The sequence below is a fragment of the Thamnophis sirtalis genome, unplaced genomic scaffold (genome assembly GCF_051295495.1).
Source record: "Thamnophis sirtalis isolate CommonGarterSnake01/CBP01778 unplaced genomic scaffold, rThaSir2_p1.2 scaffold_4, whole genome shotgun sequence".
Classification (NCBI taxonomy): Eukaryota; Metazoa; Chordata; class Lepidosauria; order Squamata; family Natricidae; genus Thamnophis; species Thamnophis sirtalis.
Window position 1 is genome coordinate 42,447,398 of NW_028261384.1, and position 14,867 is coordinate 42,462,264.

A 14,867-nucleotide genomic window follows, 5' to 3' on the forward strand; every position below is an offset into this window, starting at 1 on the left:
TACCAAGGTAGAAAAAGCCAAATATATTGCCCGGACCAAGATCCCTGAAAAATTGCATTGAAACTTTACCCGATATTGTATCTTTTCTGCCCAGGCACACTAGTATCTAGCAAGAAATATCTCCTCATACCAATCCTACTCTGCATGCCTAGGGCCATTCAAATTTGTTCCTTATCAAATATGCATCCAAATAAGTTTCTTTTGCTTTAGCCTTCTATCTCATCCCAACTACTTTGGGATAAGCCTGTTTAGGATTAGAAATGTGAATTCATTATGTATGTCATTACAGATACACTTGAAGAATACAGAAGTTGAAAATTGTAAATTAGCATCTGAAATCCAGACACTTAAGAATTTGGATGGAAACAAAGAAAACCTTATAGCATATTATAAAGAAGAGATTGGCAGGTTACAACTGTGTGTGACTGAAAAAGAAAAACTGAAGAAAGCTTTCCTGCTTACTTCATCAAATAAGGTACTGATATCGATTAAAAGGATCTTTGTTTTTAAGTCCTTGATATTTTGTTTTCAGAATATTCCAAATCAAATTACCTGCATCACGTGTGAGGCATGAACAGCTGGAGTCTGTTCCCAGTGTGCGCATGTGCAGAGTTGCCAGACAAAGAGAACAGTCTTGGAATAAGGCCACAGGTGGACAGTGAGTAGCTCCTCCCATAGGGAATAAAAGAGGAGTGAAAGAGGAGGGGTTTTTACAGGAGATAATTAGTTTATTCCTGCTTTTTTGCAAAGTATTAGGGTGTCTGAAAGATATCAGCTTGGCCACTCTCCAAGCCTGATAAAGGTCAGTAATTTTGACTATCTTGAAAGATTATGGGTTGGGACTTTGCTGGAGAGGAATTCATTGTAAATTAAATAAAAGGGGTTTATCGGGATGAGGACTCGGCTTCGTGTTGCTGGGGAAGCCTAGGTCAGAACAACATATTGCCAGGAGCCATGGGCAACAGCAGACAACAATTGGAGAATTTGATACATTACTAATATTTATGCCTTGGAAATTGGTTTTTCTTTTTGTTTAAGAATAACACAATAAATTAAGAATAATATATAAACTTACTGCTTTATTTTTCTAGGAAGAGTCAAGTTTTTTAAAAGAGCAGCTTCGGAAAGCTGAAGATCAAATTCAGGCAAGCAGGCAGGAAGTTATTTTCATGTCCAAAGAACTAAGTGATGCGGTAAATGTGCGTGATAAAACAATGGCAGATCTTCATACTGCTCGACTTGAAAATGAAAACTTGAAAAAACAATTGAATGATGCAGTAGCTGAACTAAAAAAAATATCTCCTGTGAACAATGAACAGGTAAAAAGGAATGTTCTGTTCTTACGTTTTACTTAAAAAGCTCTTGTGTCAGTTAATATGAAATTATTTGGATAACTTTCAGCAGAAAGTACATTTCTATTCCATTTAAGTATTTACCTAAACAACATGTGGGCATCACTTACAGTGTAGTAAAGTATATTTAGATTGAACTTTGAGCTCTAGATGCTTTTCATATATTCATATATTTTAAAAATTCAGAGTTCCACTCTGAAATTATAATAGGATATAACCAAAATGTTGAATAAGCTATATAGAGTATTAATGGTACAACTTCCATTGCGTTACTATAAACTGGATTTAATTCATTTTATGTTTCCGCATAATTAATACAATACAATAGCAGAGTTGGAAGGGATCTTCGAGGTCTTCTAGTCCTGCCCCCCGCCCAGGCAGGAAACCCTATATCATTCCAGACAAATGGCTATCCAACATCTTCTTAAAGACTTGCAGTTTTGGGGCATTCACAACTTCTGAGGCAAGCTGTTTCACTGATTCATTGTTCTAACTGTCAGGAAATTTCTCCTTAGTTCTAAATTGCTTCTCTCCTTGATTAGTTTCCACCCATTGCTTTTTGTTCTACCCTCAGGTGCCTTGAAGAATAGTTTGACTCCCTCTTTTTTGTGGCAACCCCTGAGATATTGGAACACTGCCTCCCCTAGTCCTTTTCATTAAACTAGACATATTCAGTTCCTGCAACCGTTCTTCATATGTTTTAGTCTCCAGTCCCTTAATCATCTTTGTTGCTCTTCTCTGCACTCTTTCTAGAATCTCCACATCTTTTTTACATCATGGCGACCAAAACTGAATGCAGTATTCCAAGTGTGGCCTTACCAAGGCATTATAAAGTGGTATTAACACTTCAAGTGATCTTGATTCTATCCCTCTGTTTATGTAGCCTAGAACTGTGTTGGCTTTTTTGGCAGCTGCTGCACACTGCTGGCTCATATTTAAATGGTTGTCCACTAGGACTCCAAGACCCCTCTCACAGTTGCTACTATTGAGCAAGGTACCACCTATACTGTACCTGTGCATTTCGTTTTTCTTGCCTAAATATAGAACCTTACCCTTTTCACCTTTGAATTTTATTTTATTAGATAGTGCCCAATGTTCAAGTTTATCAAGATCCTTCTGTATCTTAAGTCTATCTTCTGAAGTGTTGGCTATTCCTGCCAGCTTGATGTCATCTGCACATTTGATGAGTTCCTCATTTATTCCCTCATCAAATCATTGATGAAGATGTTGAAGAGTACTGGGCCTAAAACAGAGCCTTTGGGTACTCCACTGCATGCAGTTCATGAGATGCAGGACTACATGTTGAGTGCGGTTGGTTAGCCAGTTATGAATCCATCTAGTGATGATGCTGTCTAACCCAAATTCTTCTACTTATCTTCCTAATCTGATTTTTGTGGCACTGTTTTTGATAGGTTGGACTGTTTTATCCCTTTGTGAAAAAACAAATGCAAAAAATGAGTTAAACGGTTCTGCTTTCTCCCTGTTGCTTGTCACCTTCTTGCCACTTTCTCCCAGCAATGGACCAATTGTTTCCTTAACTTTTTTCTTGCTTTTAACATATTGGTAGAGGCTTTTTTTGTTGTTTTTGTTATTTTTTACTTTTGTGGCAAGCTTTTCTTCATTGTGAGCCTTAGCTGTCCTCACTTCATCTTTTCAGGCTTGGGCTATTTGCTGATATTCTGCCTTAGTTATGTCCCTCTCTTTCCACTTTTTATACTTATCTTTTTTGACTTCAATTTGTCAGAGAGTTCTTTATGCAAACATGCTGGTTTCTTTTGGGAGATGTTATTTTTCTTCTTCATTGGTATTGTGCTAGACTGGACTTTTGTAATCTCATTTTTTAAAATTTCCCAAGCTTTTAGAGTTGTTTTCCCCTTGAGGATTCTCATTAATTAAAATTAATTTATTGTAACCTAACAGTTGTTTTGATGTGGGAGAGTTTCTTCGGAAATTGTCTTAAATTTCTAAAGCAGAAAATACAGGATAATTATATTACTCCATATGAATTATTGGAGTCAAATCAGGGTAATTATCTTACTTTGTATCAAAATAAATGATATTTATCTGAAGTTGGTAACAATTTTTTCTTTCTTACGTTTTTATCAATCCATTGTAGACATTGCACCAATAGGAAATAAACTGTTTTTGTTATATATTTTTATTGTTAAACAGTGTAATACAAAAAGAAAACTAAATTAAATAAATAATTTTGTTTTGTAATAAAACAAAAAATACTAAGCATATTTTTCTCTGTAAAAACCATATTGCAATATCTAATTTGCCTTTTTCTAAAATGGGTGGTATATAAGGAAATTTGATCAGAGTCATATAACGACACAGACATTTGATCAGTTTTACATAACTATTTCATAATAATAATTTTGTTTATTATTTGTGAAATATTTTCTTTTCCAAAAGCTTTTCCCATTGTTATACATTAATTCTTTGAAGCTTTGTATCCATATTGTCTTACAATCTTTGATTTGTTCCAGCTCTATTCCATACTTTGTATGTCTTTCAGTATGTTATTTATGTTTTGTCCTGATTCATCCTTGGTTTTGTATAATTTTTTCAAATTCTGTCACCTTTGTCAAAGTTCTGCTTTCTTTTTTTAAACGGCTTTCTAATTTTTTAGCAATTTGCATGTAGTTTGCAAGATTCTTGTTGAATCTTTAGTGTGTTTCCTGAATCTGGATCCAATATGTTGACTTAAAAGCTTAAATGTGAAAAAAACTCTTTTGAAAGAATATGTTCTTGTTTGGGGAAAGGATCCAATATGTTGACTTAAAAGCTTAAATGTGGAAAAAACTCTTTTTAAAGAATATGTTTTTGTTTGGGGAAAGGGAACATCAAATGTTGCAGAGAGAGAACTACGCAGAGAAGTTGAAGATTTAAAGCTCCGTCTACAGATGGCTGCTGATCATTACAAGGAAAAGTTTAAAGAATGCCAGAAGTTGCAAAAACAAGTCAATAAATATATTAACCATGTAAGTTGTATGTTTATACAATCAATTTTTTATTTTGGATGAAGCAGACAATAGAATGCATATCTTTGAAAAAGCAAAGTTCACAGTTACTCCAAGTTGGGTAACTTAAGTTTCATGAATGTTTTAACTATTCATTGGAAGTAAGGCAGGCAATTTAATGGAACTGGGGGACAGTAGACAAGAGAGTCATGCCTATATATAATACATGCAAAAATGCAGGAACTTACTCCATTTATATTTGCAACTTCTTGTTAATCCTTATTCAGAATGCTAACAGTTGTCTATTCTAGTTTATCATTTATCTGAATGTTTTCTAAACTCTTGGATAGCATCCTTAGTAGTGTCGGATGATCGTTGAAAAAATGTAATTGCTTTTAGAAAAGTGTAATATGTTATTTATAAAGGAAGAAGAAAAATATACATTAGTATATTAATAAGAAATATATTAGTAATTATGTATTAGAGGAGGTAATAATGAATAATTTTGTAATATATTCATTGTGATTTGGCAGAATAAATGTTCATCAATTAGCAAAAGTAATTATGTTAGAATTGATCTCTGTCATCCAAAGTAGAATGAAAGGCTCAATTATTATGAGAAAATAGCACATATATTCTCCATTACAACAGGAATTTCTTCTTTCTGTGACTTTATATGGGCTAAATTCCTTCTCCCAATTCTCCTAGATAAATATGTGATATCTGCAGTGAAACTAGTTTTTCTGCATTTTTTTCTGTTACACTAGTTTTTATTGATCATAATTTCAACTGATGATTCTTGATAGGGGCAGGGGGGTATTGCAAGTCCATCAAACTGTAGAAGAAGAAAAACAAAGTTTGAATGTTTATGTGAACCAAAGTACAGAAAAATTTCTGCAGGCTATGAAAACGGAGAACAGCATAAAAACAACAGAAACAAAGGCAGAATATAAGAAAAAACAGCTGGATGACAGATTAAATAGATAGAAAACCAAAGCTTTGCATGGACAGCACTTGAAAAACATTGAAGGAAAATGTGATGACAACTTTACATGGACATGGCTTAAAATGGAAACTATCAAGAAAGAAACGGAAGGTTTAATACTGGCTGCTCAAGAATAGGCACTACAAACTAATGCCACGAAAGCGAAGATATAAAAATCCACTGACAACCCAAACAAAGGGTTGCAGTAACAAAGTCGAAACTGTTTTACATTTAAAATGTGAATGCAGCAAAGTCGCACAAACTGATTACAAAGCTAGACATGACTGAGTTGCTAAATTAATTCACTGGTCATTATTTAAAAAATATGATTTACTTGTATCCAAAAAGTCAGGAGAACATAAAGCGGAAAAAGTTATTGAAAATGAGAAGGTGAAGATCTTGTGGGGCTTTCGAATACAAACGGATCTTCATTTGGAGCACAACACGCCAGATATCACAGTTGTAGAGAGCTGAAGTGTACAGTTTATTGACATTGCTGTTCCTGGAGATGCCAGAGTCGAAGAAAGAGAACTAGACAAAATAATGAAATATTGCGACCTGGCCATCGAAACTACATGGCTATGGATGAAGCATGTAATAGTGATATCCATTGTCATTGTGGCAGTTGGTACCATGTCCAAGAATTTTACAAAACACATAAAGAAATTACAGCTTCCTGCAATAACCCCAGTAGAATTGCAAAAAAAATGTGCTACTAGGAACATCATATATTTTAAGAAGATACTTAGTTGATATCTAAGATTCTGTCAGCAACCTGAATCAACCATTAGCACCAGTCAATGATATTTGTGGCACATCTTTAAATGTTCAATTGACTGAGTTTCATGTTTAATGAATAAAAGATAATAATAACAACAACAATAATAATAATACCAAGCGAAACCCAAAGTTTTATTTCATGTCTGCAAAATAAGTATTTGTCTTTTCACTTTTTCTGTCCATCAGCCACAAATATTTATAATCCACAGAAATTCAGAAAGAATTGTTCCCTATAGCTGTCCCAATCTTGCATTTCCCAAAGTAGTTTCCAAAACAAGATTTAATCTTTAATCCATTTCCTAGCACCAGATGTAGCAGTTCTCAAAACAACTATTATCAATTTCTTGTTAAATCTAACCAGTTTAAAGTATTTCTTTTTGTATATACCAACTTTAGCTAACAGATGAAAGCCTTGCTTTCTTTTTCATTTCCAGCAGAAATTAGGAGTCTGGAAAAAGAAAAGAACTTTCATTTAATGTAGCCAAAAAGTGGTTTAGAAAAAATAACTCAATAAAAATACATCATGTCTATATCTTAAATTATACTTATCTTATTAAGGTATTCAGTCTAGTCTTTCTCTTCCAGATGAAAATAGTTATTTCATTACTTCACTTTCATTTCCTGTGGGTGTATAATCCGGTCACTCGCCACTTCCAGTGGTGGGAAGAAGTAACAATTCCCTCCCTCTTCCTCTCTGGAATCTCTCTTCTTCACAAAAACATTTTGGTGAATTTAGTTTAAATTCTGGGTTTATTAGGCAATTCTTACCCCAGTTCAATACACTGTTTGTTTTTCCGCTTTTCTTCATTCTGGTTGTCAGAGCTCTGGTTCAGCCATTAATGACTGTCTTCTTCTCCGCCTGTCAGGAAGCTTTTCCTGGATCCACCAAAGTGGACCGTCCTCCACTCAAAATCTATGGGAGACCTTCCTTTCTTGTCACACCTACAAGGTGACGTTTGACTCCAAAGAACCTCTAGGCAGGCATAAATCAGCTGGGCTTCGCAGAGAGCCACTCGCCACAGCTGTTCCAGCACTCCAACATCAACCAGAAATCTATTCTTAAGACTATCAACTTAAGCTTGCTAGGCTAAATTTTGTGATGCATTAAAATGGCCTACTTTATTAAATATTCTAACAACTATTTATAATTTGATGCATATTATTTCTCCATGTTTCCTTTAACATCCCTTTATCATTTCTCATGACTCTGAGAAATAAGTTTAGAATTACTCCAAAATAGGAGGAAATATTATTTTAAGCATGTGAGTGATAAATATAAATTAGTTGAAGGATTATATTTGGACAAAAGAATTATAACTGGCTAAGGGAAAGAAATTAGGCTAAGTTTATATTTCCATTTTGTTCTACTGATAGGAAGATAATCACACCACAGCTGATGAATTTTAATACTGATCTGTTCAATATCTGCAATGTCCTACTATACTTTAATTTTTAATTCATCTTTTTTTCAAATTTAATTATGACCACTTAAATATTACATTATATAAGTAAAGCCCCTTTTTGATGGTATTTCCATAACTAAAAAGCAATAAAATTCAAAGTGAATACAGATAGTCCTCAACTTACGATGACAACGGAGCTCAAAATTTTTATTGTGGGACATTTGTTAAATGAGTTTTGCCCCATTTTACAACCTTTCTTGCCTCAGTTGTTAAGTGAATCCCTGCAGTTGATAGATTACTAACTCCGCTGTTAAGTGAATCTGGCTACCCCATCAATTTTGCTTGTCAAACGGTTTCAGAAATTGATCACATGATCCTGGGATACCGCAATAGTCATAAATATGAATCAGTTTCTAAGCATCTGAAATTTGATTACATGATCATGGGGATGGTGCAAAGGTCATACTTCTGAAAATGGTTATGCCACATTTTTCCATGTAATTGTAACCATTGGACTGTCACTAAATGAACTGTTTTAAGTTGAAGACAACCCATATCATTTTCTATGTATGTTAATATTTAGTATTTTAAAATACATTTCTATTTGGTTTTGATTTTCAAATCAGTGTGAGGTATGTATGCAAATATTTTTAAATAACGGATATATAATACTTAAGGTCACTGCTTATCATATGCAAAAGTCACATTTAGGTTATTTTGCCTAAAATGAGTTTTGTGATAAAATGGTGGCCATGGTCACATGATTGCAATTTATTAGGGTGTTTTTTCTGAAAATTTTCCCTTAATTTTGGTTTCTGGCAAAAAGTGCCTCAAAGCGAACAAATTTGCTTAACAACTGCTGTAAAAGAAGTAATAAAATCAGCTCCAGTCACATGTGACCTGTTTTATAATTATTACAACTTGTGGCCTCAATTACAGTTATAGGTCGAGGACCATCTATATTCCATTTTTTAAAAGTATTTAAAGGTGCATCCATCTCCATATTACCATCCATGTCCCTTGACCTTCTACAGAGAATTTACTACAATCTTTTACATCACAGCCATGCTTTAGAGTAAAAAAGGTGGACTCGCAGGTATTGTTAGATGTCTAGACTATGTCAAATTATATAGCATTGTATTAAGGGTTCCCTTTTCCTGAGGTATTTAGATAAAGATTCTTAAGACAAAGTTTTGGTTTTGCTTAATTTGTTTTGTATCTGAAGGATTATTTTTATTATATTTGTTTGAAGAACTTGCCATAGAATCCTTTTAATGAAAGAAATATTTTAAATAAAATCTTTTTCATAAAGAAAACTTCAGGGGATCAACTGAATTTGACAGATGGCTCAAAAAAGGAAATTTCTACGGTCGAAGCTGGTGATAAAACATTGCCCACATCTCCAGGTATCAGCTCCTCCTGTGCTCTCTTAGAAAAATAAAGCTGAAATCTAAACATCCCCCAAACCATATATAGCATGCTTCTCTTCCACTGGTAACTCTTCAAAAACTTAAAATCAGAGTATTTTCGGAGCTAAGATTGGCATAGAATGCAAATCTATATGAATTAATTAGAAGCCTTTTTTTTAAGCAAGGAAAAAGCTTTGTCAAATGCACGTAGGGCTGTCTTCATGAAACAGCCTAGGAATTTCATGTTTTGTTTTAGTTATATTTTTTTTTAAATGCAAAAACTTCATCATTGTAGGAATTCTTTCTTTTCATTCCAGAGGATGAGGAGAGAACTTATCTTTGATCTATGATTTAGTTAAACATGTAAATAAATAAATAAATAAATCTCCATGCTATCTTCTGTCATGATGTTGAAATGATGCATAGTAATTGTAGATTTTAATTAGATAGCTATATCATATGCATTAAACATATATCATCAACCTTACTGTTTATAATTAGCATTTCTTAGTGTTTTTATAACAGAAAGCAGTAATTTTCTGTTAATGGTGAAAAGTGTATGGAATGCTCCTCTTCCTTTTTCTGATAGGCAAAATCAGAACTTACATCCTCATTTAAAAGAGGCAATCACTTCCCAGTTCAAAATTGCATTTAGCTTGCACTTAGTTTGCAAGTCTTTGTTTAAACTCCCCTTGGTTCCTTTTTTTAGAAGATTACTAGTCATTTGCTATAGTTGGGAAATGATTAGAGCTCAGCTCTTTTTATCTGGTGCTGCTACAAAACCAGATCTAAGGAGTTTAAGAAGATCATGAGGTGAAATAGTTTGTGGCGAGCTATTTCTGTCTTCTTAGGGACTCTGGCTCCAGTAGAATGCCAGGTATTTTCTTTCAACCATGATTGAGTTCCTCTCTGCTCTTTTGGGCACCAGACAGGACAGAGTCTAGCAAGATTAGGGAGATTTTTTTCCTCCACTAACTGTGATTGTTGGTATAGCAGTCAATTCAGAGCTCAGAATCTGGATCTTCCCCATCATTCTGTTGCAGACTGCCTACCAATAATCTTGGCATCTGTGCTGCATAGATCCAATCTTTAGCCTTGAAGAATGGTGACAATCCTAAACTTTATCCCTACTTGTATATTTTTTAAAACTAACATTAGCAAGAATCACTGTTTTATTTTTCTTTTAAAAATAAAAGAACTATACTACTCCTTTTTTAGTTTTTGTTTTTGGTAATGACTAAAACTGATGTTGTCATAAAGAAGGCATGTGAAAACACTGCCTATTATTTTACACTTCACAGTTCTCCTTTGCCAGTCTTATCTGGGGAGGCTATCCATTTCAGGTATCTTTCCAGAATAAGATAGAGAGTGGATTGGGGAATTCTCCTGTTTGCAGAATCAAACTGCTTTGTAATTAGCTTTTAGGCAAGGATCCTTATTCCCTGTTCCCTTTGATGGGAGAAGAGAGGATTATTTGTTCTCTCTTATCATCTTCTGGTTCATCCTGCTTTAATAATTTTATTAATGCAGGTGGGAGGAGGGGAAAGGGTCAGTCTTCCAAAATATATATATGCTGATTTACCTTCAGCTTTAAGCATGCTTTTGCTGTCTTTAACAAAAATCAGTAACTAGAAATATCTGGCACCCTTGAATATGTTGTCATCAGAATGTAAACAGACTTCATTTTAATTAGAATTATTCATTCAAAACTATATTTTTCCTCAATATATGCAGTTAGCATCATTTCATCTGATACAGTTTTGGAGTTTTCAGAAAAGGAAAAAGATCATGAAAAGAATAAAGAAATTTCTGACAGAACAGTGAAATTTATGAAATGCAAGCCGATGCTGTCAGTAAGTAAAACAGTAAAACAGAAGAAACTAGGGAGTCATCATAGGAAACCTAAGTGTTTTTAATAATTTTATGTCCACATTTGACTTGGATGTATTTGAAAAGTTCTTGTAAGTTAATATCTTTTTATAAGTAATTTAAGTGTCAATCGGAACTGAGTCCTGCTACACATAGCAAAATATATTTATGACATACGGCAACTATTTATGACATTTATTCTTTTGGTGAGGAAATCTGCACTTTCATATCTATTGTTTCTCAGAAATAAGTCCTGCTTTATTCATATATTGTTAAATATTCATAAATTTGCATTATCTAGGTTACATATGATAGGACTGCATAGTATTGCCCTATCTGAGGCTATTTTTATTCTGTGCATAAAAATAATTTAAAAACATTTGCTGAAAGGTCTGAATGCGTAGCTTTTTTCCATGTACAGGTTTGCCAATATCAAAAGGGATGAAAAGTAAACTCCCAAAGAAATAGGATTATGAATTATGTGTCTGGCCTTTTCTTGAAGAGAATGAATTATTTAATTCAATGAACATGACTAGTATCAAATAATATTCTACAGATGATTTACTCATAGTCTTGTTTGATTTTACTAGCACTTGATAATATTTCATAACTGATTGCACTGCTTATTGAAATTAAAAGCAATAAATTTCTGTTTCTGGATTTAGGGTGCACTTGATAGTTGCAAAACTTTATGGAGTGTGTTTGTAGTGATCCAAAATCCAAAATGAAATTACTTGACAGAAAAAGAATTGTGCGTTAGTAGAAGACTACTAAACACTTTGAAGAGGGTTCATTGTTTTATTCTTTAGCTAAAACATCGAATTATATATAATTAGAGGCAATTAATAAGCAACTCAGTTTTTGAATGCTCAGTTAAAAAAATGCCCTGGCAAAAATAATTTGTGGGTTTCTTAAAGCTTATTATTTATTCTTTTTCCTTAGGATGAGAAATTGAAATGTACAATGTATGCTGATGAACTGGCCAAATTGGAACTGAAATGGAAGGAGCAAGTGAAAATTAGTGAGAGTGTGAAGGAACAACTAGCTGTGGTGAAAGACCAGTATCTAGTAAGCCTAACAATTATTTAATATGGTTATACAATCTTCTAATTAAAATCACTTGCAAGGGAAATTAGAGTTGGTAATTAATAGAAGTGTTTACAGGGACAACCATTTATTTAATGACTATTCTTAAGTTACACTGGTGCTGAAAAGGGTGATTTATGACTTGAACCTGAACATAAACATTCCACGATCATGTGATCAAAATTTGGGTGGTATTTATGTATTTATGACCGTTACAGGAGCCTGAGGTCACGTGATTGCTATTTGTAACTTTTCCAGGGGACTTACAGCAAGCAAAGTCAATGGGGGGGGGGGGGTGATCGGATTCACTTACCCACATGATTCATTTAACAGTTGTGTTTCTTGGCAATGGAAGTTCCAGCTCCTATTGTGGTTGTAAATCAAAGGCTAACTGTGCTCACTTTATAGAATCATTGAAGCCAATTTCTGCGATAGAACTATTATCACTGAACATGTCACCTCTTTGTTTCTGTACTGCTTTCAGTGATGCAGAATGATTTATTTTCCTGGCTTTGGGACTATTATGATAGAGAGCTAGCTCTTCTGAACATGAGTTTCAGCATGTCATTTACACAAGGAAGACCATTGTTTTTGTCAATAAGTAGCCTAACTTGAAAAGTGCTCTTTGTTTTCCACACCATAAGTGACTATAGAAGCTCTTGTTTTGCAATGAAAGAAAACTTAAGTATTGTAGGAGAGAACAGCCCTAAAATTACCTTTCTAAGTTTCTGTTTTTGTTATATTAAAAAATACATGAATAAGGAATAGTTATGTTAGAAACTTAATTCTGTAAATTAAAATTGGTAATTGACTGGGATTTTTTTATTTTGCTCTCATTGCTTCATGTTCTTTATGTCCTCATCCCAATGTGGTACTTACATCCTATTTTATAAAACATGCATATCAGCAAAATACTTAACATGCTAAATCAGCTTTTTATTTTTGCCAAATGAAAGCAGAGTCCAGTTTAAAGGTTACAGTGTGAAGTCTGATTTCTCATTTATGGATTACATTTTTTTTGCCTTGCCTTAATACTTAAGAAAGTTTTGGAAACCAGCCTTAACAACTCAACAAAACATAAGTACGAAAACCAAGTACAGTCAATATAAAGAACTAGGTAGACCAAATAAATAATGATGTGATTTTCCAACACCCACATTGAGAGCATATCTTATAAATTATGACAATAATACTGGTTCTTTATATTAAGTATCTGACCCTGAAAATATACCTGGAGAACTTTTTTTTAGTCACATACATTATTTTAATTTGTGTTTTAAATAGATGCAGTTGGCTGAAAAAGACAAAAAAATAGATGAATTGACATCTCACCTAGGAGTTCACAACAATGAGAAGGTACTGATTTAATATCTGTGAACTACTGATAATATATATCTGTCATGTGGCACTTGGAACTATTTCAGTACAAAAAACTGCACAAGAACAAAATATGAATACTGTAGTAGTTAGAAGGAAAAATTATCTTGGGCTATAATTAAATGTGAGTTTGTAAAGTGGTGCAGTGGAATCTTGGTACTCAATTTCTTCAGAACTCATAACATTTGAAAATGAATTTGATGTGAAAATGTCTTGGTACTCGTTGCTTGTTTGACTTGACATGGTGCAATAGGAAAGGGGGGATGGCCACAGAGAAAGGATAGGAAATCAGCCCTGTCAGGAAGGTTTCTGACAAAGGAAAAGGGACAGACACGAGGTGCTATCTGGTCGGGAAAATGGTCATGTGATAAGTCATGTAGCACTCATCCCTTTTAGTATTCATTGCACCTTCTGGAACAATTAACGAGTACTAAGGTACAATTATCATGGGAGTTTTAAACTGTTAGATACCTTGTTTGTAAAATTTACAAGAACATAGGGCAATAGGTTTGTATGATAACTGCGGTGAGCCGCAGTGGCACAGTGGTTAGAGTGCAGTACTGCAGGCTACTTCTGCTGGTCACTGACTGCCAGCAGTCTGATAGATCGAATCTCATCTGGCTCAAGGTTGGTTCAGCCTTCCATTCTTCTGAGGTTGGTAAATGAGGACCCAGATTGTTGAGGGCGATATGCTGGATCTGTAAACGGCTTAGAGGGCTGTAAAGCACTGTGAAGCAGTATAGTGCTATTGCTATTGCTACAACCAAAGAAATTTAGAAATGTGTATGTTAACTAGAGTATCCCAGCCATGATGATAGTGATGATGATGATTTCAGGGTGGCAACAGCTCATTTCTGTATTTAAAAAAAGGAAATAATTTGCACAGTTTTCTTCCATGTCATTATCATACCAACCATTAAGCAGCTCATTTCCCCAGCCTCAAGACATATGGGTATTTCATCTCTGGAAACAAATTTGTATTTTTTCAGGGTCTGAGAATTAAGATATAAGATATATTATAACAGCCATATTGGTTTTAGAAAAGATTTTATTTTATCAAATTTAGAAATTGTTTAGGTAAATATAGATAAAGTAAGGGCATTAGTTTAAGTTTTAGTTAAGGAAGTTTTAAGAATTAAAACATTCAATATTAAACTAGCAACTGCATCAGAAGTTTTACATAAATTTAAGTTTTATTACTTTTTAGTTATGTTATACTCTTTGGTATAACATAATTTAGATTACTTAAGAAGAAGAAGAAACAAGATACAATATCAAGATAGACATTTATAGTACTGCAAATATGAAGATTTTAAAAATATTTTTATAGATAATGGGAAAAGAGAAAGCTAAATAAAGCAGCCTTAAAAGACTGTTTTGTTCCTTGTATCATAGCATTATTTTTCAACCATTCTTTAGAAACCTGGAAGGAGACCAGAAAATCAAACAGAAAGGATCAAGGAAGGACAGATTTCTCAGCAGGCACTACATTTTCTCAATCCAGATCTTAATTCTGAAGATAATGGGCAGATTCCTGCTACATTACCTAGTATACCACTTCTGCACTATGGAAATCCCTACACAAGCCAGGAAACTAGAGGTTTGAGGATTCAGTTTTTGTCAATTAGTTGTACTAGGAA

The 14,867-nt window shown here is 33.8% G+C and overlaps 1 protein-coding gene across 3 annotated transcripts in view; it reads left to right on the forward strand.

Annotated features, from left to right (window-relative positions):
• The window catches only part of TAX1BP1 (Tax1 binding protein 1), a 46,598-nt gene that overhangs the window by 24,007 nt on the left and 7,724 nt on the right, over positions 1 to 14,867 (forward strand). For 2 of the 3 annotated variants that reach the window (XM_087712805.1, XM_087712806.1), the window contains exons 8-15: positions 290 to 475; positions 1,092 to 1,319; positions 4,196 to 4,339; positions 8,799 to 8,892; positions 10,630 to 10,748; positions 11,707 to 11,832; positions 13,135 to 13,206; positions 14,647 to 14,827. In XM_087712805.1, coding sequence (XP_087568931.1) covers positions 290 to 475; positions 1,092 to 1,319; positions 4,196 to 4,339; positions 8,799 to 8,892; positions 10,630 to 10,748; positions 11,707 to 11,832; positions 13,135 to 13,206; positions 14,647 to 14,827 — 1,150 coding nt within the window. The remainder of the gene's footprint in view (positions 1 to 289; positions 476 to 1,091; positions 1,320 to 4,195; positions 4,340 to 8,798; positions 8,893 to 10,629; positions 10,749 to 11,706; positions 11,833 to 13,134; positions 13,207 to 14,646; positions 14,828 to 14,867) is intronic. The other variant, XM_087712807.1, reaches the window with a different exon arrangement.